Source organism: Saccostrea cucullata, unplaced genomic scaffold (assembly GCF_032062105.1).
Source record: "Saccostrea cucullata isolate Sc308-1 unplaced genomic scaffold, CSIRO_AGI_Scuc_v1 ctg1440, whole genome shotgun sequence".
Classification (NCBI taxonomy): domain Eukaryota; kingdom Metazoa; phylum Mollusca; class Bivalvia; order Ostreida; family Ostreidae; genus Saccostrea; species Saccostrea cuccullata.
In genome coordinates, this window is record NW_026919916.1 from 47715 (window position 1) to 71300 (window position 23586).

Below are 23586 nucleotides of genomic sequence, written 5' to 3' on the forward strand. Positions count from 1 at the left end.
TCTATGTATTTATTGTTTATCTGTTAAATTCCAAATATTTATATCCTAATATAAAGTGTGAATATTAAGTTTTTCTGATTATTTTATGATTTTGTAAATAATGAAATGAATGATTTTACAAATCAGTGTATTATATATTCTTGAGAGCATACAGAAAAGCTGAGTTTCATTTATATACAGCTAGAACACAGAGTAAGAGTTCACACACCATTTATATATCAGACGTTATGGCTCTAGATCTATAACACATATAGATATGATGTATATATATTTTGAATATTTTTCATATAAGTATATTATTCTGGAAGAGTTTAATATAAGTTAATCTTATTGTTTTATAAATTCCAGACTATTTATACTCTATACATATTATTGATTAAGAAAAATAAATCTTAATGTTAATGAATAAGCACAATTAACGGGGAATTACTATTCATTTGACCGTGCTATCTGGCAAGTAATCGAGATGTATGTATTGTAATAAAATATTCATGATTAGTTATATATATTTCAGGGCTGTGATAATACTGATGAATACACTTTTCCATATCGACAGCATGGTATTTGTCATTTACTTATAAAACGAACACCATTTCAATGATATACACAGTGGGATAAAATTGGCTGACTGTCCATTGCAGACTGACTTTGAAGATCTCACTCGGAGGAGGATCTAGGATCCACCGACGTGTTGATAAGTGTGTACAGACAGAAACATGTGATTGTTGTGTGATCCATTCAACACTGGACTTCAGTGAAAGTCGCATTCAGCGGGATAATAATTGACATTTGAATTTTTGTGACTATTTATTCAATGTGATGTTTAGATGCTTGCCATCAGGTTTTTTTTATTGTCGTGCTGCTCAAAACATATATATTTTGGACTGACAAGTCAGTCAGACATACTATTGCTATGAAGTAAATTACTATGTCCTTCCTGTATATAAGATAAGTGTAGATATTATTTATTTTTGAACAAAATATATTTTAGTGTGCATGAAGGTAATCATGTCAATCTAGGATACCTGTTTCCGTCCTACCCTAATTTCTTTTCTCTTGATCAGCTGACCTTGATATTTGACCCCGGTACATGTATCTAGCAAATGATCGACATGTATGTATTGTGATAAAATATCTATGATTTGTTATATCTATCTTAGAGCTGTAATTATACTGATGAATACACTTATCCATATCGACAGCATGGTGTTTGTCATTATTTACTTATAAAACGAACGCCATTTTACACCGGAAACTATACTTTCGACTGCATTACGACTTTTCAAGCGCAATCTTCAGAAGGCTTTCTTCATAAGAGCATTCTACCAAAAATCGCATGGAGCTAGGTCAGGAATGCAGGGTGGATATGGCAATACAGCAATACTATTTCCCTTTAAATATTTAGTTGTTATCTTTGGGCAGGTTCGTTAGGAAGGAGTCTTATTCCTATAGTACAGGTTGTTGGTCGGGTCATCTTATCTAGTCAAAAACTTATCTGCATACGAATAATCAGTAATACTATTTTCTGAAACAAGATCTTTAAAATAAAAAATAAACGTACATTTCTCTCCAGACAAACCGGTTTATGAGTGCAATATGATACTTTTTATCATTTTAACGATCTTTACCTTATCATTGAGCTTGGTATTAGTTTAAAAAAAATCATTAAGTGACGTAATCATAGTTTACAAAATGGGGACCTTAGTTCATGTGTTTTGGAAGTGGTTACTCACGCCTTCATGGCAGCTAACATTCAAATTAACAATCTCGGGGTGGTTGATATGTGATTTTCCTCTGAAATGAAGCCTTGTGCTATTTACATAGTATGATTACCCCATATAAATCCCTTGAGGACTATGAGAGAGTACTCTGGTTTTGATTATAAAGAGAGAAACTGACAGGAAATATACATGTAATAAACTATAATAAGAATAAAACAATGCAAATTAATTAATCCTTCTTTTTAAATATCTTAATTCTTCATAATATCTTCATCGGCATCATATCATCATATCATAAAAGAAGACTAAATGACATACATTAATATATAACTTACCCGGTTCTCCATATCCTGAAATAAATTACATATATTTTTTTCAAGTGTTATACCTCAGTGACTTTTTCCTGTATAAAAATATGATTAATAAACTTGTCTAAACAGACCTACCATGGAAAGGTTTTTTGTGCTATTTGCAAATGCTGAATTAGTCTTAAGTGTAGACTATAATGTATTATATAAAAAGAGAAGGAGTTCAATAATATTAATTTTGCGTATTACTCAATTTGTTTAACCCCACTGGTGCAGTTATAAGACAATGCTTAATGTAAAATATCTATTATAATTACCTTCACCTTTTACCTTATTTGTAAATGTTAAAATTTCCAAAAAAGGAGTTATTTTGTCAAAAAATGATCTGAATTTTACATTTTCATACAATCAGTTTTTTTTATCATATTTGATAATACTGTATACAGGGAAATTTTCGCGTCTGTGTTAGTTTACCCCTTTCGCCTTATCCTCATTTTGGTGAATTTAAAACAGGGCGAACTCAAATAATACAGTACAATTTCTTAAACAAAACCATGACAGGGTGAATTCAAAACGGGGCAAAATTCTTTATAAGTGTGAGAGGGCGAAATAACACGAGACAAAAATAACCCTGTATACAGTATTTAATACAATACCAAAACAATAAGCTTCAGGACATGATGTTGGGCGGCGTAGAAAAAATACACTGTAGTTTCCACAGTTTTTCGCTTTTATTTGATAGGTCTTTGAACAAGCTGTGTTGTTTTTGGGGACGCAGGCTGTTCTGTAAACTATTCCATCGTTGACATCAGGAGGATTGCCTTAAGAAATCAATTCTAACTTTATATTTACAAACTTTGAATGATAATTTTCAACTCTGTGCATTTTTTAAAAAAGAAGATGGGGGCATTTGGCGTGTGATCTGGAGGAATCATTTGTACGAAACTATTGTTTAAATTTCTATAAATTGGTTGGCTGAACATAACTGATCAGATTTGACAAACACGTCCATAGGTTTATTTTTCATTTAGTCTGAAATACCTTAATTAGTGAGATTGAAACATTTATATCCGCTTTTCCAAGGGGGTATCAAAGCATAGTAATGTTTCAAAAAATAAACACATAAAATATTTAATGCATGGATGCATGATACGTGTACATGTCATAGTATATTACAAAATAGAAGATCGAAAACCAAAACTGAACCAACATTTATCTAATTCAAAATTTTAATGCATCAGTACATAAATCGAAACTGACAAATAAATAGTTGTTTGCATGAAAAAAATTATGCCCCATGCCAGGCTCGAAACAAAAACCCTAACCCAGGCAAAGAAGCACCACATTCACACATTTGGAAATTTGGGGGGGGGGGGAAGGTCATTTTTCGTGCTTTCTCGGTCTTCTCTCAATTTTATTAAATGCGTTTTTGTTTCTTTGAATTAGAATACACACAAATAATGTTTAAAAATCATTGAGAGAAGACCCAGAGATAGAAAAAAAGGTATAAAATGTCCTGTTTTATACCAAATGTCTGATCGGCCAAAATTTCAAGTTATTTTTTGCAAATCAAAGCTCAATTTCGGGAAAATAGTTCACTTTCCTGTTGCACAGGAACTCGATAAATAAAAAAGTGTTAGAATTTAATGTGACAAGTCGATAAAATTTTCACTTTTCAATTACGTCCAGATTCCTGCCGAATACCAATCAAAAGCGCCCCCGTTCTTTGTTTTGCTTTAAAAATCTCCTAAATGGTATCTTTCAAAAATTAATTTGACAATCAAACATTTGTTCAACAACCTAAAAACTTACTTCTTAAGGAACGTTATTGCTTTATTTTCGTGTTTCCTTTCAATGTGTCCATGTATATTTGTACATGAAAAATATGAAGATAACGAACAGTATTCAATATCAAAGTCCATAAAACAATACAAAATAAGAGCAGAGCAAACACGGACCCCCGAAACATCAGAGGTGGGATCAGTTGCCATGGAGGAGTGAGCATCCCCTGCTGATCGGTCACACCCGCCGTATGCTCCTTGTCATGTTCAGGAAATAACGGAAAAATCAAGGTCATTGTATCGACCATAGAACTTGCGAAATGATGACTTTAAACGAGACTGCTGATATTCTTGTTTCATCAACTTCCTTGTCAATAATTTACTTCATTTTAGAAATTGTTCATACGTAGAACATGCTTTTACGTATCGAATCAACTGAGATATATATACTCCGTATGCAGGTGATGAAGGTATAAGTAAGCATAAGTTAGGGAAGTTGACGATAGAAATGTTAAAGTCATCACGTTTATCATATAGTTTGTTTGTTAGATTACCATTAGGCGTCTTTTTCAAGTAAAATATCCAAGTATGAAACAAAAGTGTCAGACTCTGCGGTATCTTTTATCTAAAGCTCACCGGGATATATCGGTACCAACGTAGGAAAGGAAATTGCAAGTGTTAATTATTTATTCGTCGTCGATATATCTAAATGTGGAGTTGGAAGCCACTGCAAGTGTTTTTTTTTTCTTTTCACGCATAAGATTTTTGCATAAATTCTGCTTCATATGAATTTAAAAATAAGTCTGCTAATAATGGAGAGAAATTTGTACCCATGGGAATTCCAATTGATTGTTGGAATACCTGGTCTCCAAAAACCACATAGATATTGTCAATAAGAAACTCAAGCATCTTCTTGATGTAAACGTCAGAATATTTATGTGTGCAATCAGAATCATATGTATATATTTTGATTGTTCATCGCCATTGAATACTGTTATAAAAAATAGGCGTTTAATCAAATAAACGAGTTTCAGTTTTAGTTTTTTTTAAACGAAGTATTTCTTAATGGCATAATAATACTCCCGATAGGCTCAACTCAACTTCTGTAACGTTTAAATAAAATAAGCAAATTCAAAGAATTGTGGTCCCCTGCTTTTGGTGACTTTGTGGGTGAGATGTTATTATCATATTTGAAGTACGAAAGCCCTAGCTCTTACCGTTCAAAAGTTATGGTCAACGTTAAAGGTTTTTTCATAAGTACGTAAATCTCCAATAGCAAGATAAACTAAGGCTCTTAAATAAACGGATAATAAAAATAAAATTTAAATAAAGTAATAAACATACGATTTTGAAAATTTATAATCTCTCGATTATTCTTATAATTTTTTTCTTTTGTATTACCTTTGTACCCGTCATAATTTGTAGTACTCTATAAAAACAGGAACATTTGTTAAATTTTTGGCAATTTGAGATGCCCCCCTCTGGTTACAAGAAGGTAGAATTCGGTGTTTCTTACATATAATGTACAATGAAGTATTTCTCATCATGTATTATAGTTTGAACAAAATGTATATTGTAGTATTTGTATATATAAAATGCTTTAGAGTGCAGAAAATTTACACTTTCCTATATAATTTTATAGTAAATGAATTTATATTTAGAGAATGTCCCTTAAAATATCCGGAGGATAGATTTCACCCAAACATGTACATTAAAATTAATGTTAGTTATATATGGTATAAAAATGAAGAGTTCGCTATTGTAGTTTTCACGCAATGAACCCCAGTCGGTCCGCTTAAGGAACTTTCCACTTTTATTCCGAAATATTTAATTTGTACGAGGGTTGTTCGTAAAGTTCGTGGACGATGCCAATCTTTGTTATATTACTCACTTGAAATTTAAAACAAGTATAAAATAATATGTAAAAATATTTGTTTTGATGATGTGTAAAATTTCATTCCATTCCATTCAACAGAAAATTAACATGTTCTTTACCGGCGGAGCACCCTTAACGACAATGTAATGTAACGGTATAGACTTTGTGTATTCCAATTATGCAAGTCGGCCTTTGAGGATTCGTGATTGGCTGAGGGTGATTGTGTGACCTTCGTATGACCTGAAACAACATTGTATAAGCAAGCGCAGCTAAGCTGCAGGGTTCTTTTGAGTCAAAGCAGCAGAGGGAAGAAGACTGAATTTTAGTGTATAAGGTTACTTGGGTGGATAACCTAATATTGAGGCTTGTCACAGCTATTTAACAATACTGGGTGGATTGCCTGACGACGAAGGCTTGCCACAATAAACAGGTTGTATTGTATGATTGTTTGACTAACCGTTTAGAGGAATGTCAACCCCCTTGAGGCCTACCTGGTAAGCTTTTAGGATAATGTAAATCTCTGATAGCAGTGGATGACTCTGCGTCCTGAATAAGGACAATTCAGCATCTTCTGTTGTCAGAGGCCGACCACCAGGAGATTGGACTGCGACTACGAGCCTGAATAAGGCAATATTCGTGTCGGTCCGGTGCCATTCGGTAAACCCGTAATTTTTGTAAATATAAGGCGACATTCAAGTGTGATTTTCCCCTAAGCAAGGGAAGGGCATATGTGTATATATTTGCAGTTCAATAGTTTTATCCAATTATTTTAAGAGAAAAATTATTCATTGATATTTATATCATTCTTTACCGAGATCCTGGAATCAATCAGGTACCATCCCTCAACACGTTACAGTAACATTATAATACAGTGATAAGAATTTCCAAAAAAAAAAAAAATACTATTCCTATACATTTCAAAAAGTAGAATCCAATGCCAAGTCATTAAATCCTTTTTCTAATACCTGAGATTCATTGTTAAGAATTGCTCTCGTTGTGTTGAATAACTTCCTTTGTTCGGATTTTAATTCCCCATATTACTTAGATCTACTTTCATAGGGTAATCAACTCTAAAGCGCCCATGTCTTTCCTTGACCTTCAAACTTTTAAAAGTTTTTGTTAATATTTTATCAGATAAACGTTTCTTCCCAGTTTGTCCTCAACTGATACAAAATCTCTCTGTCACTCAAATTTTGACTATATTATTTGTACACACATGCACAACTCGCTTGTGACATATATTTGATTCATTCAACATTTTATGACTTTATTCAGGATTTTTTCCTGTGCAAAAGACAAAATTGCATCGTTATCGGCTGCTCCACGACGTTCAAAAACGTCATCGATTTTTTCGTTTTCAACGAGGACTACCTATCTTCTTAAGCTTTTCAACAAAGCAAAATATTCAGCCATAATCTGAAATACGAATCGATGTAACAATTCTATATTTGGATTTCTCGGTTGTTTTTCGTGTTTACTTCAGTCTACTGAGAATATATGACTTATATATATATATATATATATATATATATATATATATATATATATATATATATATATATATATATATATATATATATATATTGTTTAGTGTATTTTTCGTAACTAACTAAATTTTGGCCCTGCTCCATGATCCGATTTTTGCATTCTTAAAATCTGAATAAGCTTTGAAAAAAAACGTGGATTCCAAATTAATACAAATTCTTTGGATTTATTGTTTAAGTAAGTATTTTTACCGATAACGTATGACGTCAAATATATAAAAATAAGATATGTCAAAAGTCCACGAACTTTTCGAACAACCCTCGTATATTTAACGATACACGAGGAACGTTCAATTGATAATGCATACCTTATCCAGGCATCTTTTTAAAGATTATATTTGAGGAAAGTTCCTCTATCAAATTTAATCAATGATACAACAAGCATCAATCTAAGTACTATTACACTTGCATTATAATATGAGAAAATATTTATTTTGTTGATGTATGAAGTTTAATTCTATTCGATTTTACAATCAATTAATGGCAGTGTAACGCCAAATCTGAACTGCAAATCTTCTAATGTTGTCTATGGAATAGAATGTAATCTGTTCGGACGTGTTCATGTCGGTGAAACCAAGGGATCGCTTAACAAAAGAATATCAGGTCATCGATTTCAAATAAATCATGGTGATCAGCAGCTTTTATACAAATGTTTTAATGTACCTGATCATTCTCTTTTAACAATGAAAAGTAGAATTCTCGAAAAGATTTATCACCACACAAATAGTCCGCCGCTGAGTAAACCTTTCCATAGACAACGAGAAGAATTTTGGATTAGAAAACTAGGGACAGCCTGTCCGTATGAATTTAATGACAATGTCGATAGTGTTGATAGTTTTGGAAATCTTTACAATCCGCAGTGTAACAATGTAAATATGATAAGACTTTTTAACAATATTTAGAAACGTAAGCGTAGTCATGGACATCGTTCGTACAATAAACCTGAAATGGACGACGTGTCATTTGATTCATTACTACCTTATGTAGATCAACAGTTAGGTCTTATTCGAACAAAATATTACTCTGTCCCTTTGAAACTTTTAAATAGCCTTATTGAAAAGACCAAGGAACATCAAGTTTTAGATTCCTCGTCACATGAATATAGACTCGGATCTGTGATGATGGATATTGCATAGCATAGGCTTTCAAAACCCGCACGTTTCACGGAAGAAAATGCAGCAAAAACAATCCGTCTTTTTCCTTAAACTTCAAAATGCCAATAAAGGAATTGACGCAGCTAATATAAGAATTATCTTAATCACAAAAGGGTTCAGTCTTGTATTCCACCATACTTCAACTTAAAGACTACATCTGCATTTCCTACAAATAAACATCGACCATTGTTTACAAACTTTTCAATTACAAAAACACTTTTCATGGCCTGGATACCGACTATTTGAAAAATAATCCTCCTTCGTGTTCATGTTCTTTTTCGCCCTATAGCTATAGTCCCGCTGGACACGTTATTACATGTGAAGTAAATATAGTTCGTAATGAGGATCTTAGATCACTTATTTTAAAAGGTCCTAAATATATGGAACCTTGATCCATCAACTGATTCATAAATATTATGGATTATGTTAAAAATTACGTCAGACGATGAGACAGACATGAAAAAGAAGACGTTGACAGCTTGTCAGAATTAATTAAATATATCAGAACTATTTTAAAATCACATATAAAAAGATTGAGGGGCAATATGAAAACCATCTATCCTTCAATAAACCAGGGGTGAATAAAGAATTAGATAGATTACACAATCAGTACGTACTGGCTCCTTCCCACAAAGCAATTAAAAATATTGTTTTCGTTTGTAAGGCTCATTATATAAATTGCATTCTAGAAGAACTTGCATTTAATTCTACAAGTGGTAATCCTACTTATACTCATACTTCCTTTTTTAAGGAAGAGATTCATCATAATCAGCTGACAGTTTTGAATACTTTTAATCTTCCATAGAGCCAAAATGAATTTGAACTACCTTATATATATTGGATTCCGAAACTTCAAAAGAATCCTTACAAACAAAGATACATTACAGGTTTTAGTAAATGTTCAACCAAACCTCTTTCGTTACTCCTCACTAATATATTGACATAGAAAAAAATCATAGATTATTTAGTGTATAAATAATTGATTTACAATCGGTATGTAGAACTTTAGTCAATATTTGACTTATTGATAAATTGTTTTAGCAAACATGGTCATCGTATCGACTATAGAACTTGCTAAATGATGACATATAGCGAGACTACGAGGCTAATATTATTGTTTAACAAACTTTTTTTGTCAAAAGTTTACCTCGTTTTAGAAATTGTCCAGAGCATGCTCTTGCATATCGAATCAACTGAGATGCATAAACTCAGTATGCAGGTGAAAATGTATATTGCCGATAAGTAAGGGAAGTTGAGGACATAAAAAGTTAAAGACATCATGTTTATCACAGATCTTGGTTGTTATATTGCTAAAAAGGGTTTATTTTTACGTAATACAATCAAATATGAGACAGAAGTATCAGATTCCTTAATATCTTCTATCTTAAGCCAGAGGAGGTAGCGCATTTTGCACACGGCACGCAACCTCGAACTATATTATCGAACGCTCACCAGGATATATTGTATCGACATAAGAATTAAGATTACAATCGTTAATTGACAATACGTCGTCGATATATCAAAATGTCGAGTTAAAGGTCACAGCAAGTATTTTCTATTTTTATGCATTAAGATTTTGCACAAATTCTGCTTCATACGAATACAAAAATTGGCTTGCTAAGAACAACACTCATATGCCCATGGAAATTCCAATAGATTGTTGGAAGACCCGGACTTCAAAAACGACATAGATATTGTCAATCAGAAACTCAAGCACCTTTTTTTGTCAATTTGAGAGTACTTCAGAATGTTCGTGAAGATGATGATTTTGCAAATGACTAATGACAAGGCAAAACAATTTACGAGCTCCATTTTTATTGAAAAAGCAGCTGTCAATAGTATCAAAAAGCCGGGACTATAATTTGTCGTGAGGAATGGTTGTGTATAAAAGTAGAAAAGAGGCTCGGTTGAACATTTACCGGAACCCTCTATGTATATTTCTTTGTAAAGGAAGACGTTTCTTAATCCCATATAGATAAGGAAATTAAGAATCATTTGGTTGCTTGGAATATTAAAAATATAAGAACTGACAAATGATTAATAAGAATAAGAATTTTTTATTCATTAATGGATCTTTGAGTAAACGTTGGATTACCACTTGTACAACTAAATTCAAGTTCCTATAGAATACAATGTACATGTAGATGATGAGACTTACAAAGGAAGGCAATGTTGTTAAATGCTTTTTTTACTCTGGATTATTAAGGTCAGACGACACGTTCCTCAAAAATATATAATTTTTCCTAAGAATTTGTCATTGAAGTATAGGTATTTAAACATGTTTCCTAAAATAAAAATTAGGGTACCTTACCAGGCATTTGGCCAAAATACCACAGGGTCTTATTTCTTATATAACCTTATAAGGTAATCTTCTAAATGGCCTATATCACAATTTTTGGTGTACTTATTTTTAAAATAAAAATGAAAGCAATGTAGAAATCAGAAGAGAATGACAAATATGAATATTTTTTATATAATACCAAGAAATACAAAACATATATTTGAGGAACGTGTCGTCTGACCTTAAATACAGAAGTATGGATGGTTTTTATATTTCTTCTCATTTTTAGATGAGATTTAAACATGATATAATGTCAGCAAGGACCAATACGTACTAATCATGTAATCTTTCTAATTCTTTTTTTCTCACTTCTGGACTATTAAATACAGAAGGATGTGTGGTTTTTATATTGTTCCTAATTTTTTAACGTCAACGTCAACGTCTTCTTTGTCATATCTGGACCATCGTGTGGCGTACTATTTAACACAATCCATAATATCTATGAAATTCCGACGTAAGCTGGAAGAATCGTGGTTTCCTTTATATTTAAGACCTTTTAAAATAAGCGATCTTAGGTCCACATTATCAACTATACTTACTTAACCTGTAATAAAATGTCCAGCAGGACTATAGATATAGGGTAAGAAAGAACACGAAGACGAATGAAGATTTTATTTCAGATACTCAATATCCAGGCCATGTAAAGTTTTTGTGGTAATTGAAATGTTTCGAAGATAAGGTCGATTTATATTTGTAGGAAATACAAGGTGTAATCTTTAACTTGAAAGATTGTGGTATAGAAGACTGGACCCTTTTGTGATTAAGAATAATTCTTTAATATTAACTGAGTCATTTAATAAGTAAAGATTTTTACAAAATAACATTTTTTGTAAAATGTAATTTAATCATCTCTTGTCGGGAGGCCCGGGTTCGATTCTCGTTCGCGGCGCTTCGTCAAACCTAAGATGTTAACATAGCTAGTGACTGTTCCTTGGCCAAGCGCTCGGCAATAGAAGTAAAAGTCACGGGTCTTTCGGATATGACCTTAAAAACGTAGGTCCCGTGTCACGGTAGGCGCTTGCACTATAAAGAACCCTCACTGCTCAATGGCCCTGAGTGCCGAGTATTGGTCTAAATTGGAAGCCCTTCACCGGCATACGGTGACGTCTCCATATGAGTGAAAAATTCTCAAGAGGGACGTTAAACAACATACAATCAATCAATCATAATCATCTCTTGAATATCCTCGAATCTTTGTAATTTAAAATATTATAAATGCATAAGTAATTAAACAAGTTTAACAACGTATACTGACATTTAAAGAGTGAATTAAAACAACAATAAAACTCGGTTATAACAAAGTCACCAGGACCTCTGAAAGTAGGTCGCTATATCCGTGATTCGATTTATGCGAATAAGGAATTCGTTAAATTTACATAACTAGGGATCCAAGATAAGTTTTTCCGTGAATTTGCAAAACCAATGTTCGTATTGAACAATTTTTAACTGTAATACCTTTTATCCAAATTCCATGAATTGTTCCACAATCGGAAGCTTGAGTGCTGTTGTTGACCATTTCATTTGATGTTCTAAACCACTCTCCTTCTTTACGAATATTATATTTATCACAGATTGGGGTTTCGTCTCTGAGTGTTTTATAAACAGTACGTCGTAGAGGTTCATAGGGAATTATCTTTGCTGTGTTGCATGGTTCTTTGTCTTAGTAGAATAAAATAAAATGACATATTAAAGAGCGTGTTATTTAAACATAGTTCGTAATACATTTATCATTATTTGTAAGTTTAAAAATGAAATCTATTTGATCCTCTGAAATGAAATATAGTCAGAAAATGAACAGTATTCGAGCTCAAATTTTTTTTGCATATCATCATATTTTAGGTAGACGACTGTGGTTTCATAGTATGGAAATTACAATAGAGAAACTTTTAAAACAAATGTAACTTACATTGAATCCAGTGTGCATGCCAAATTTAGTAAACACCGTCTAGATATTATTAAAGACGGTCTGAGAAATACATATAGTTTTAATGTAGGATTATATAGGAAAGCGCTAAATCTGAACGTCAAAGCAATTCATACACTGTTTGAATTGAAAAGTAGATTATATGAAAAAGACAAATTATTGATACGAAAAGAACGACGATTAAGAGACTGTCAAATTTGAATGCTTAAAATAATAAGAGCTTATATTTCATACGTTTTTGTAACAATTTTTATGATAACTTCTAAAAGGGCTCAAATATATCCTGGCGACACAAACACGCTTTCATTACGTCAATATGATAAAATAAATATGATAATAATTCTTTATCTAAAGAAGGTTACCCGATTAGTACAAGCACTATTCTTCCCCGGGGCCTTCTATAGACAAAAATCAACATACATACATATATAAATATACACAATCAATAAATTATTATAAGTTTTTTCTACATTGTTTTAAATTTTTTTTGACTTGATGCTTGAAAGCATTGAATAATTGAGACATTCATACATGTACACTCAGATAAATTATTCCATAAGATAGCACCAACATATTACAAAGAGTTCACAAAGAGTTAAAATTTAGGAGATGGTACACAGAGGTCTAAGCAAAATTTAGATCGAAGATTGTATCGATTATTACACTGGAAGTCAATAATACCATTTTGATGAGTAGGTTGAGAGTTGAACAATGATTTATATAACAAAACATATTTATTTACAATAAGTTGCTCATACACTGTGAGCCAATCTAGTTTCTTAAAGAGAGGTTTTGAGGGCAAATCAGAAGGAGCATCTAAAATACATCTTGCAGCGCGTTTCTGAAGCTTATATACTCTTTCAAGATTTGAGTGAGATGTTTTACCCAAACAGTTAAACAATAACCAATTGAAGGCATAATATATGCATTGTAAAATAGCTTTCGTGTTTGAATAGGTACAAACTTTTTGATTCTACGAAGGGCAGAAATTTTACGTGACAGTGTTTTACAAACATGGTCGATGTGTATATTGTATTGTAAAGAATTATCTAAATAAACCCCAAGAGTGTTTTTATTTGATACAAAATCAAGTTTTCTGATAGATACAGATAGATTAATCTCATGCTCAGAAAAAATTGATCTCTTCTGATGCGTACCAACTAACTTGCATTTGGTTTTTGTAGCATTTAGAACCATTTAATTTTGAGAACACCATTTTTCTATAAAAGCTTTATCCGTTGATAAAACATCTACAGTAGTTTGATACTCTTTACTTGATGCAAGTAAAGTGGCATCATCTGTAAATAGGTCTAATTTGGATTTTGTAATACATGAGGGAAGATCATTAATGTAAAATAAGAACAGAAGAGGACCTAGTATAGATCCCTGTGGAACTCCCGCTGTGACTTTCTGATAAGATGAATGTTTGTTGGACAGATGGACACTTTGAAGTCTCTCACTTAAGTATGATCTTGACCATTGTAAAGTTATTGCATCAAAGTTATAACATTGTAGTTTTTAAGTAGATTATCATGATTGACAAGGTCAAAAGCTTAACTGAAATCAAGAAAAACAGTACCAACAAGTTTACGAGCGGCGTTTAATAAATAATGTCATCAGCTCGACGACATACAACATAAAAATCATATGACATTAATCTTGGCTTTCTCTTATTGTTGAATCTTTAATGAATTGATAATAGTTTATGTGACCACTTTTCATCGCATAATTCCATTGTGGGAAGCTGGAAAACAAGGGCTACTCGAGACAATACATTAAAAATGAATGGTCAAGAATCAGTAAACTAGAGTAAAATTAAACGCATCATTAAAGCTGCTGTAAAACTTGCTAATTTCCCAAAAATCTATTAACTGAAATATATGAAATTTACAGCAACTTATATCTGTTTCATACACGCATGAACAGGTGGATTTCAATTAACAAAAATTATATAATTGGCATCAAAAATGGGAACCTTGTCAACAAGTACATACAACAACCAATGTATATTAGCGATAATTCAACAAATTATCACTGATTATGTTTTATTGACTTAAAGTTACATAGCATATTTGATAGGTATCATTTTGGGAATGGATTGTTCACACTGTTATATAGAAATATTTGATTGTAAAAATTTCAATACTCAAAGGTCACCTTATATTTTTAAAATTGAGCGAAAACGAGAGCGTGTAGAAAATCTAAACAATTATGTTTAAAAAATCGAAAATTGTTCTTATCCACGTTTTTTCTGAAATTCAAACAGATCATAAAACTTGAATCCATTTTGAGTTAATTCCTCAAAACAAATTTAGAATAATATGTACTTCACAAAACTGCAAAGGCCTAAGAAGAGCAAAAATTTGCAGGATACATGAACAGTTTTATACGCTATTTTCTTAAATATTAGCGTATTTGTTGTTCAACTTCATATATAGGGAGGCAGCACAATTTCTGAAGGAGTCTAGTAAGCAAAATATTTGCCAAAACATTGAAAGGTTTACTATTTCGTGTGTGTCCTCCGTGATATAACCTTTTTAGCAAGTGCAGCTGGATTAATTAATTGTATACATACATAATCACTAGATTTAGAGGATAAATTGTTTAATACATCCCAAATTTGTTTTATATTTTTGTTTTGTTCTATAGATGTTTTGTCATAACTAATCTTGGCGTTTTCACTAAGTTATGTAACTTAATTGCTCATACATGAATTTTTGAAATTCTTTATTTTTATGGAGGTAATCATGCATATATTGAGCTTGCAGAATTTCTTGAGTTAACCATTTAGGTCTTGGGTCGTGCTTAACTCTTTTTGTTTTTACTTTTGCATGTTTATTTATTACCGCATTAAAAAGTGAATAAAATCTATAAAGTGCGTCTAAGATCAGAGAATAATTCGAATGAATGGAAATTTACCTCTTTTAAGTCTGCAAGAAAATTATTTTCATTAAATCGTTTAAAGTCCCTGAAAGTTATTTCTATGTGTTTGAATTTGTTAGTGTTATTATTTGATTTCTCGTAAAACAAACTTGATAATGGTCAGATATCGCAATTGATGGTGTCGAAGATTCACATATGTTTTCTGGTAGGGTAGCATAGATATGGTCAGAAAGAGTTGATGAGGTATTTGTAATTCTTGTAGGTACATTAATTAGCTGTGTGAAGTCATATTCCTCAAAAGCGAAGGTCTATCTTGAGGGGGATCTTTAATCAGGTAGATGTTAACGTCACCTGTTAAAATAATTTCAGCATCGTCACAGCGGGATGCACAATTTATCTCCCATGTTAGACTTCCTACCCAGCAGGTGGTGACAGATGGGGACCTATATGTGGTACAATAAAAAAATTGGTTTTGAATTTGGGATATTAATTTCAAGCCATATGAATTCAATATTACCTATTTCAAAATCATATCGACGTTTGTAATGTAAATTTTTGAAGACATAGACCATTAATCCTCCCCCTGACTTCAAAAATCTATTTTTTCTCTCAAAATTAAATCCTTGAATGTCTAACTCACAGGTGTCTCTTTGTTCATTTAAAAATGTTTCACAGATACCAAATACATCCATAGAGCAATATCCTGATAAAAGAATTTTAAGTTGGTCAATTTTGGGCATGATGTGACATATATTAAGATTTCCAAATCTAAGACCTTTCTTGACAATTCCGAAATTGTTTACATATTCATTTGAAGGGTCCTTTTGTGAATGACAATTATTTGTACGCAGCACTGTTAAGGCCTACTATGAGAAATCAACGGAAAATAAACGTGCTAAAAGGAGGATTTAAAAAAAAAACTGAATTAATTCTAATTATGCTGTTTTATTATCACAGAACCTAAATACTTATGAATATAACATAACCCACTCTGTACTGTATGAAGTTTGGTCCCATCTATGGACAGTCACGTGATGAATGCATAGTTCATGTGCTGAATGTAGGTCATGAACAAATTTCAATATCGCAAGGGCATACCTTGAAATTAAAAATTCAAGCTATAAATTGTTTCTCCATACTTTGTAGTTTCTGAAGAGTGCTGCTTTAAATAGAATTTGCGTTTTAATAGTTAAAAATTTAGGTAAATAAGCCAATGTCGAAATATGTTTGACTTTTACCAAATATTTTGTGTACTTATAAAATCACGCCCTCGATTTAAAGAAAGCAGCAGCACTTTTCAAGTTAAGAAAAATATCCTTAATCTATATTCAAAAAATGGTTAAGATTTATTAAGTGTACGCACTTGCGAAAGTACGATTTTATGAGGCATCTCATTGTGAAATATACATACCCTGTACATAAAAACACGACATCATTAATGAAATACAGTCTCTTGATAGTTAATGATAAATTGCACTAAATAATGGATATACATTGGTATTAATGGACTATTTAAAACCTGTAAGTAATATTCCGTTTAATGATAAAACGCATTTTTCATTGTTAAAAAAGTCCTCAATCTGCCTCTCACAGCACATGAAATACGTCATTTTTACCAAAATGACGTCATGTTTACAAGTTAATCGCGATCAGTGCCTTGTTTATAACCAGCTACATCGGATTTAAGTAGCAAGTTTTTAAAATGCATTAATAAGTTTTATTATTGTTATTATGCTTATACAGTTAAAAGTTGCAAATTTATTCATTTTCAGGTATTATGAGAAATACATAAATGTCATATTTTTATGTGACGTCAAAGTAAACTTTTCCCGTAAAAATTAGGCCCCGTCCCCTTTTTCAAGCCTAAACAATGCTGCGTAGAAGTTATTGAATTAGGAATTTGTTTTAGTGATTTTGTAATGGAGGATGTACTAAGTTTCGAAGGAAATACTTTTTTGACAGGATTTATATCACAGTTACTGACTGACTTTGAAGGAGACATAAAACTTTTAGGTATATCTGATGCTACTGATTGGTCTTTGATATTGCGTGCAATACAGATATAAGAACGTTTGCATGATATTTCACTACATTCAGCACGGAGATAGTTTAAGACACTAAAGGGGTTTGATTTTAAGAGGGCTGATTGTTCAGCATTTTCTTCTTTGCCAAATTCCTAATATGAACAGTATTTTGCTTTGTGACCCGGGGAGTGGCATTTCATAAAGACAATCTTAAATACGTGCGAATAATTCTGAGAGGAATGACCAGTTTAACCACAGTAGAAACACACATTCATATTTCCAGGCTTATTTTGTGTATCATTTAAACGACGCGATTTAATGATCCGAACATAAGAATCATAGGCTTTCAGAAGTGTTGATGACCCCATCCTTCCAGAACACATTTTGGAGCGAGATAGAATTTACACTGTATCCCTCACAAACACATTTAATTATTTCATTCATTTGGGAAACATTTGTATCTCTTCGTGGCGGTATCTCCCAGATGTAAACTTCGGTGCATTGTGATCGGTGAGATCATATTCACTTATCAATTTCTTTGTTGCTGGCAGGAATATTTCCATCGGCAAGGATGACGAATGACTGAAATGGTGTTCGGTCAATTCCCTAAAGAATCCGTCTAATATCAGACAGACGTGCCCCTCTGTTTGTACAGACTACAATATTTTATTAGTAATCCCTGGGTACGGATTCGCTGTAAGATTGATCTTCCTATTATGAGAACAGATTTTCCAGATGGAACATTGGTCGCCAGGTTATGGTTCTTTTCCGGTCTGTTGAAAGTTTTTTGCTCTTTTTGGGCTACCAAGGTTCTGTGGAAGTTGAGAATTCTCTTGTCTCAAATCTGGTACACAGTGTATGTCTCGACACGCCTTGTACACAAGTGTCCTTAATTTCGCGCGTATCAACGGATTTGGTTTTTGAAGGTGGTTCCCCTGTTTGAGCAGTTGCATCTACTAATTGAGAGGTTTTTGTTCTGAAGAGAATGCAACTCCATTTTCAGTCTGGCAACTTCCCCAGAAAGATAAATAACATACTTTTCACATTTTGAATAATTAGAGAGCTGTTACAGTTATGACAAGGTCTGATTTCCATATCTTGCAATTTACAAGGTTTAGGGGTGTAAGTATTTTGTGGCTATAGCATCCCTTCAATTTTGCTAACCTCAGTTATTGGCAGCTGAGGAATTTGTCCAATGAATTCTCGCAGCCAAGTGAATCTCTCACTCCCTTGAACATGGATTGTCTGAGTTGATTTGTATAGTGTCACTGTGACATTGCCATTATCTGATTAATATATACTCCCGTTTTTGAATCCAGTTTTGGTAAACAAAAGTCCACTGTTTATAGTGGTCACAATGTCTTCAGTCCCATCCTCATCATAGTTCAAGGTGATGCTCTGTTGGTTGAATTTTACTCTTAAAAAATCTGGAACATCACTTAAAGAATCTTCATCAGCAGCATTAGATTTTCAGTGTGAAAATCCAAAAGTATTCAAAATAGATTTGAGAAGACTTGTATTATCATTCAGATTAATCGATTCCATTATTTACTATGATTAACAGCATAGGTAATACCTGATAAGGAGAGCACTTTAAAAACAAGTCGTGTCACCTTGAGAGCTTATCTTATGAATAATGAATAAATAAATAAAATATATATATCTGCATGTATCAGTAGAAATGTTTAGAAACCAGTTAAAACACAAATCTATTTTTTCATTGTGTAGTTTTTTTTTTACAACTTTGTTAAATTTCTTTGATATGTGAAAACAGTTGAAACCCTGCGTTTGGTTTTATTATGATGCGCAATTTTCTACACAATGAAAAGCACAGTCGTCCCCCTTTTAAGCAACACAGTTTAGGAATTACCAAAACAGTAAGCCTCTGGACATGCTGTTGGTCTTGGTAAATAGTAAACGTTGTATTTCCCACAGTTTTGGATGGATACATTATAAATCTTTTCGCAAAAGAAAGAAGCACTCGGAACACAGGCCTTTCGACTAACAAGACCGTCTTCTCTAGCTGGCAAAGAACCTAAATGGTATATTTGTTAAAATTATAACAGCCATGAAACATGGAAAGTGGCAAACGTTCCAACGGAAAGAAATATTGCCAAATTTGTATACAGTATAGATGGACATTTTAGCGGGACACAAATTTTACAATATATCCTTAAAAAATTGGCATTTTATTTTTTGGCAAGAGATAATTTTAGTAATTCTTGGGTAGCTACTAAAGAAGCTTTAACAAAAAAGTAATTAATCTTCAGTGTTATTTATATTTAGCGATTTCAGCAACCTCGCTTAAAATGCCAAAATTAAATCTTGGGTATTCATCAAATCTTCGCTAAAAGTTCTGACTATATGGTGACTCAATTAAATGATGCAACAAAGGTATTAATATGTCTTAACAATGCAATATTTTTGCAGAGTTCACATGAATATTAAACAAAATATAACATGTTGTATATGTGTCTAAAAGGGATGAGTGAACTGGTCCTACTGGTGCAGGCCTATGTATTTATAGTAGTGTGCCAAACATTAAAATAAAAAGGGCAGTTTTATATACAAATGTAGTATCAAATGCACTTTTAGATGAATTTCTCTAAGAGGAAGATGTTTAAAGTAAGCATTTCGTAAGTTCTATGTTCGATTCAATGACCTTGTAAGCAAATACAATTTATCACTAAGTCAATTGCTTACTGACGTTTTTCATGCTAATTGTTAGTTGTTTGTTTTTTTTTTATTGTTTTCTCATTAATACCTCTTTATAAACTTTTTGGATAATTAACTCAGCAAATTCAACATTGTTAAAGTAAGACTGTTATAAAAAATTTTGTTTTATCTTCCATTTTCCAAGTTATAAATTTAACAATTCCCATTTTTCAATTTTGCACGACCAGTAATATTTAAAGGTGTTAATATTGTCAATTGAATGAGCAATTTTTTCAGTGGTTATTATCAAAGCATCAAAGAACCATAAAAGCTTATCTAAATCACATGTAACAGGGAATGCGTACATGTCAAAAGTATATCGTTCCATTTATTGACTTGAGAGGAGTCCCTGTTTTACGCCCATTTCATAGATTTATTTATTTTGTACGCAGTTATTATAGGGTTGTCCAAAAGGTTAAAATGCGTTAAAAATAGACATTTTCTTTTGAGCAAATTTTATTTTTAATCTGCAATCTTTATTTTAAGTTTCTGTCAACATGTGATATAAGTTCATTTGAAGCAGAATTTGTGCAAAATCTTCAGCGTGAAATGGAAAAAAACTTGCATGCTGTTGCCTTTAACTCGACATTTAGATATATCGACGAAGTATTGTCAATTAACAATTGTAATTTCTATTCTTATGTCAATACGATATGCCCTGGTGAGCTTTAGATAAAAGATACCACAGAGTGTGACACATCTTTTTCATATTTGGATATGTTAATGGTTATTTAACAACCAGGCTCCATGATAAAGTTGATGATTTTAACTTTTCTATCGTCAACTTTCTATCGGATGTGTAGGGGAGCGTTTCAAATTTATTTTTTTTTTGCTTTTGTTTGAATATGTGCTTAAAGGATAAGTGAAAAAATAGGGATATGTGAATTTTAGATATTCAACATGATGAGAGCACACTGGTGCTCACGACAACGCCGACACTTAGATTAAACAACAATGCCACACATCTACATGTTAAGTGAAATTAATGTAAATATTTTTGACACTTTCTCTGTCATTTCTTTTTAAGTATGTAGTATATTGAAGTCACATTCTATTATGGCGTCAAATCTTTGTAGTTCAGGGAAGTTTCTACAGTTTGAAGAGTTCTTTATTTTACCGATAGCCTTATCCTAGCCGCTTAGTTTTTTTTAACCGATCATGGTCTCTGTTTGTTATATTAACTTTCTTCATTCAATTAACTGTATGAAATTTGTTGAGATAACGAACAGTATTCAAATTCTATTAAACAATGTAAATTCTAGAGCTGAGCAAACACGGACCAATAAAACATCAGAGGTGAGTTTATGTGTCATTGATTTTATGATTTAATATAAGGGTTGTTAGAAAAGTTCGCAGACACATTGATTTACGGAAAATCTGTTGTGTACTGTGACGTGTGACCTATGTCTAATTGAATTCATATCTTTTGTTTATTAGTATGTAAAATAAATCAGACCCATTTACTAAAATTTTGAAATTTAAAACGATTTTAATATGCGGTCATAGGTTTCACGGAGCAATCTCTTGACGTTAGTGATGTGACAACCATATTTCAAACCCGTTAAGACTATATTCGTTCTATATATCTTACATTTCTTTGACTTTTCTTGTTTTTTTTTCTACTTAAAAATTGAATATCAATATCGAGACATGTTACTTTTCTTTTATAATGCCTTAACCCGTTACATGGCATATACGCATTTCCACGCATCTGCCCTGAAAAACAAGTATAGCGTGAAAAAAACATTCATAACTTCTTTAATACTTGAAATATCAGAATAACTCTTGCACGTTGGAAAGAGAAAATAAATACGGTAAAATAATTTACAGATAATATTTTTATTGGTTGAATCATTTTTCTGCTAGCTTGAGTGAAACTTTGTGCACTATTAGAGCGCCTTTGCCATTATCAAATCAGTTTCCATGCATGTTGTTTTCGGTAAATGTGGATTAGAACCCCCAAAATATCGAGACAATACACTTTTTATTATATGATTGAATAGTAGCTATCTTTCTGATTGGCTGAGATTCAACTATGTGGAAGAAATCATCATTATATTAACCTACACGTTTCGTTCCGTGTGAATACAAGGATTAATTTCTTCTACATTGATAAAAAATTAAAAATTCAAAATTGATACAAATTGTAACGTAAAAATATTTAAACGGCTATGATATTTTCTCATTTGAACAAAACCTAAACGAATATATATTTTGGAGTGAGAGTGGTTAGAGGGGATAAAGGGATCACCTCCAACACTTTAAGTAAACAAAATTTTTATTTTATACTTTTCAAAAATTTTAACCTGTTAGTTTTCAATAATAATACTCCTTCCTTTCAAAATTTTCAAAATCTTTTCTATATAAAAAAAACTAACATTATTTAAGGAATCACTGTGTATTTTTGAGAGTATGCCAGGGACATCAACAATAGTGGGAAACATGGGATAATTTTAGCATAACGGGCCTCATTGTGAAATAAAATTGTAGATTTAGACTTTAAAAATGTAGACATAGACTATAATCACTCGAGGACTTCCATGCCAATTTCAATAGTCCTCGCCCACAGACGTTAAACACATAGGCAGCCGCACGAGATTTACATGCATATTTGGCCTCCTTAGCTTCAGACACAGAGACAGATGCGCACGAGATTTGTATGCGTATTAGGCCCCTTTAGCTCCTGACCTATCGACCTGCCTAATTTACATTCCGGCAGAATTATCAAGAAATAAACTCCGACACTTTTCAAAGAGTTATCACAGAGAAAAAAAATTAGAAATGGAAATATATCTTGTTTCATTGCAACTAAAATAAATTTAAAAAATATTTCAAATTGATACGACTGGTAAGGTTTATTTACAATTTACATTTCCTGCTTCACTCTTGTATTTGTCTAATACTTTATTAAAGGCAAACAAGTAATGAGTTGTATCATTTTTATAAGTGAATCATATAATAAAACAATTATTGCTGTTTTTTAGTCGATACAATGGTTTAGCCATCTTCGAAGTACAATATTCACCCCGCCCTTCGAAGTCGGTGAATATTGAACTTCTCAGATGTCTAGAGCATGGTATTCCCCTTAAAAAAAGAGCAATAATTGTATAGGGTAGGGGAGTGAGATACTGAGGACTATGACGTTTGTGGGACCTACAAGTGTTCAATAATTCCTTTGACATAAATTGTTAATATGTTCAAAACAAACAAAAGCGATGGTGGTAAATCAGTTCATAAATTGAAAATAAGCCACGGTTGACTATTTGTGCTTAATCTGAAGATAATTAATTGGACTTTACCCTCTGACAGCGACAT

General features: G+C 32.2%; 1 protein-coding gene across 1 annotated transcript; it reads right to left on the minus strand.

The window, feature by feature from the left end:
• Positions 1 to 1408: 1408 nt before the first annotated feature.
• LOC134240149 (oncoprotein-induced transcript 3 protein-like) lies at positions 1409 to 23586 on the minus strand. The gene is made up of 6 exons (XM_062722253.1): positions 23571 to 23586; positions 19427 to 19591; positions 12181 to 12384; positions 2686 to 2850; positions 2057 to 2071; positions 1409 to 1479 (listed from the first exon to the last, which is right to left on the minus strand). Exons 1-6 carry the CDS (start codon positions 23584 to 23586, stop codon positions 1409 to 1411), a joined length of 636 nt encoding a protein of 211 aa, XP_062578237.1.

What these genes read in the sequence shown, in the direction of transcription:
- LOC134240149 (XM_062722253.1), bottom strand. An exon ending in TCCAGAGGCTTACTGTTTTG is followed by an intron (nt 12,385 to 19,426) that starts GTAATTCCTAAA and finishes TATTCTACTAAG; the next exon opens with ACAAAGAACCATGCAACACA. An exon ending in TCATGGAATTTGGATAAAAG is followed by an intron (nt 2,851 to 12,180) that starts GTATTACAGTTA and finishes TGATTTCTTAAG; the next exon opens with GCAATCCTCCTGATGTCAAC.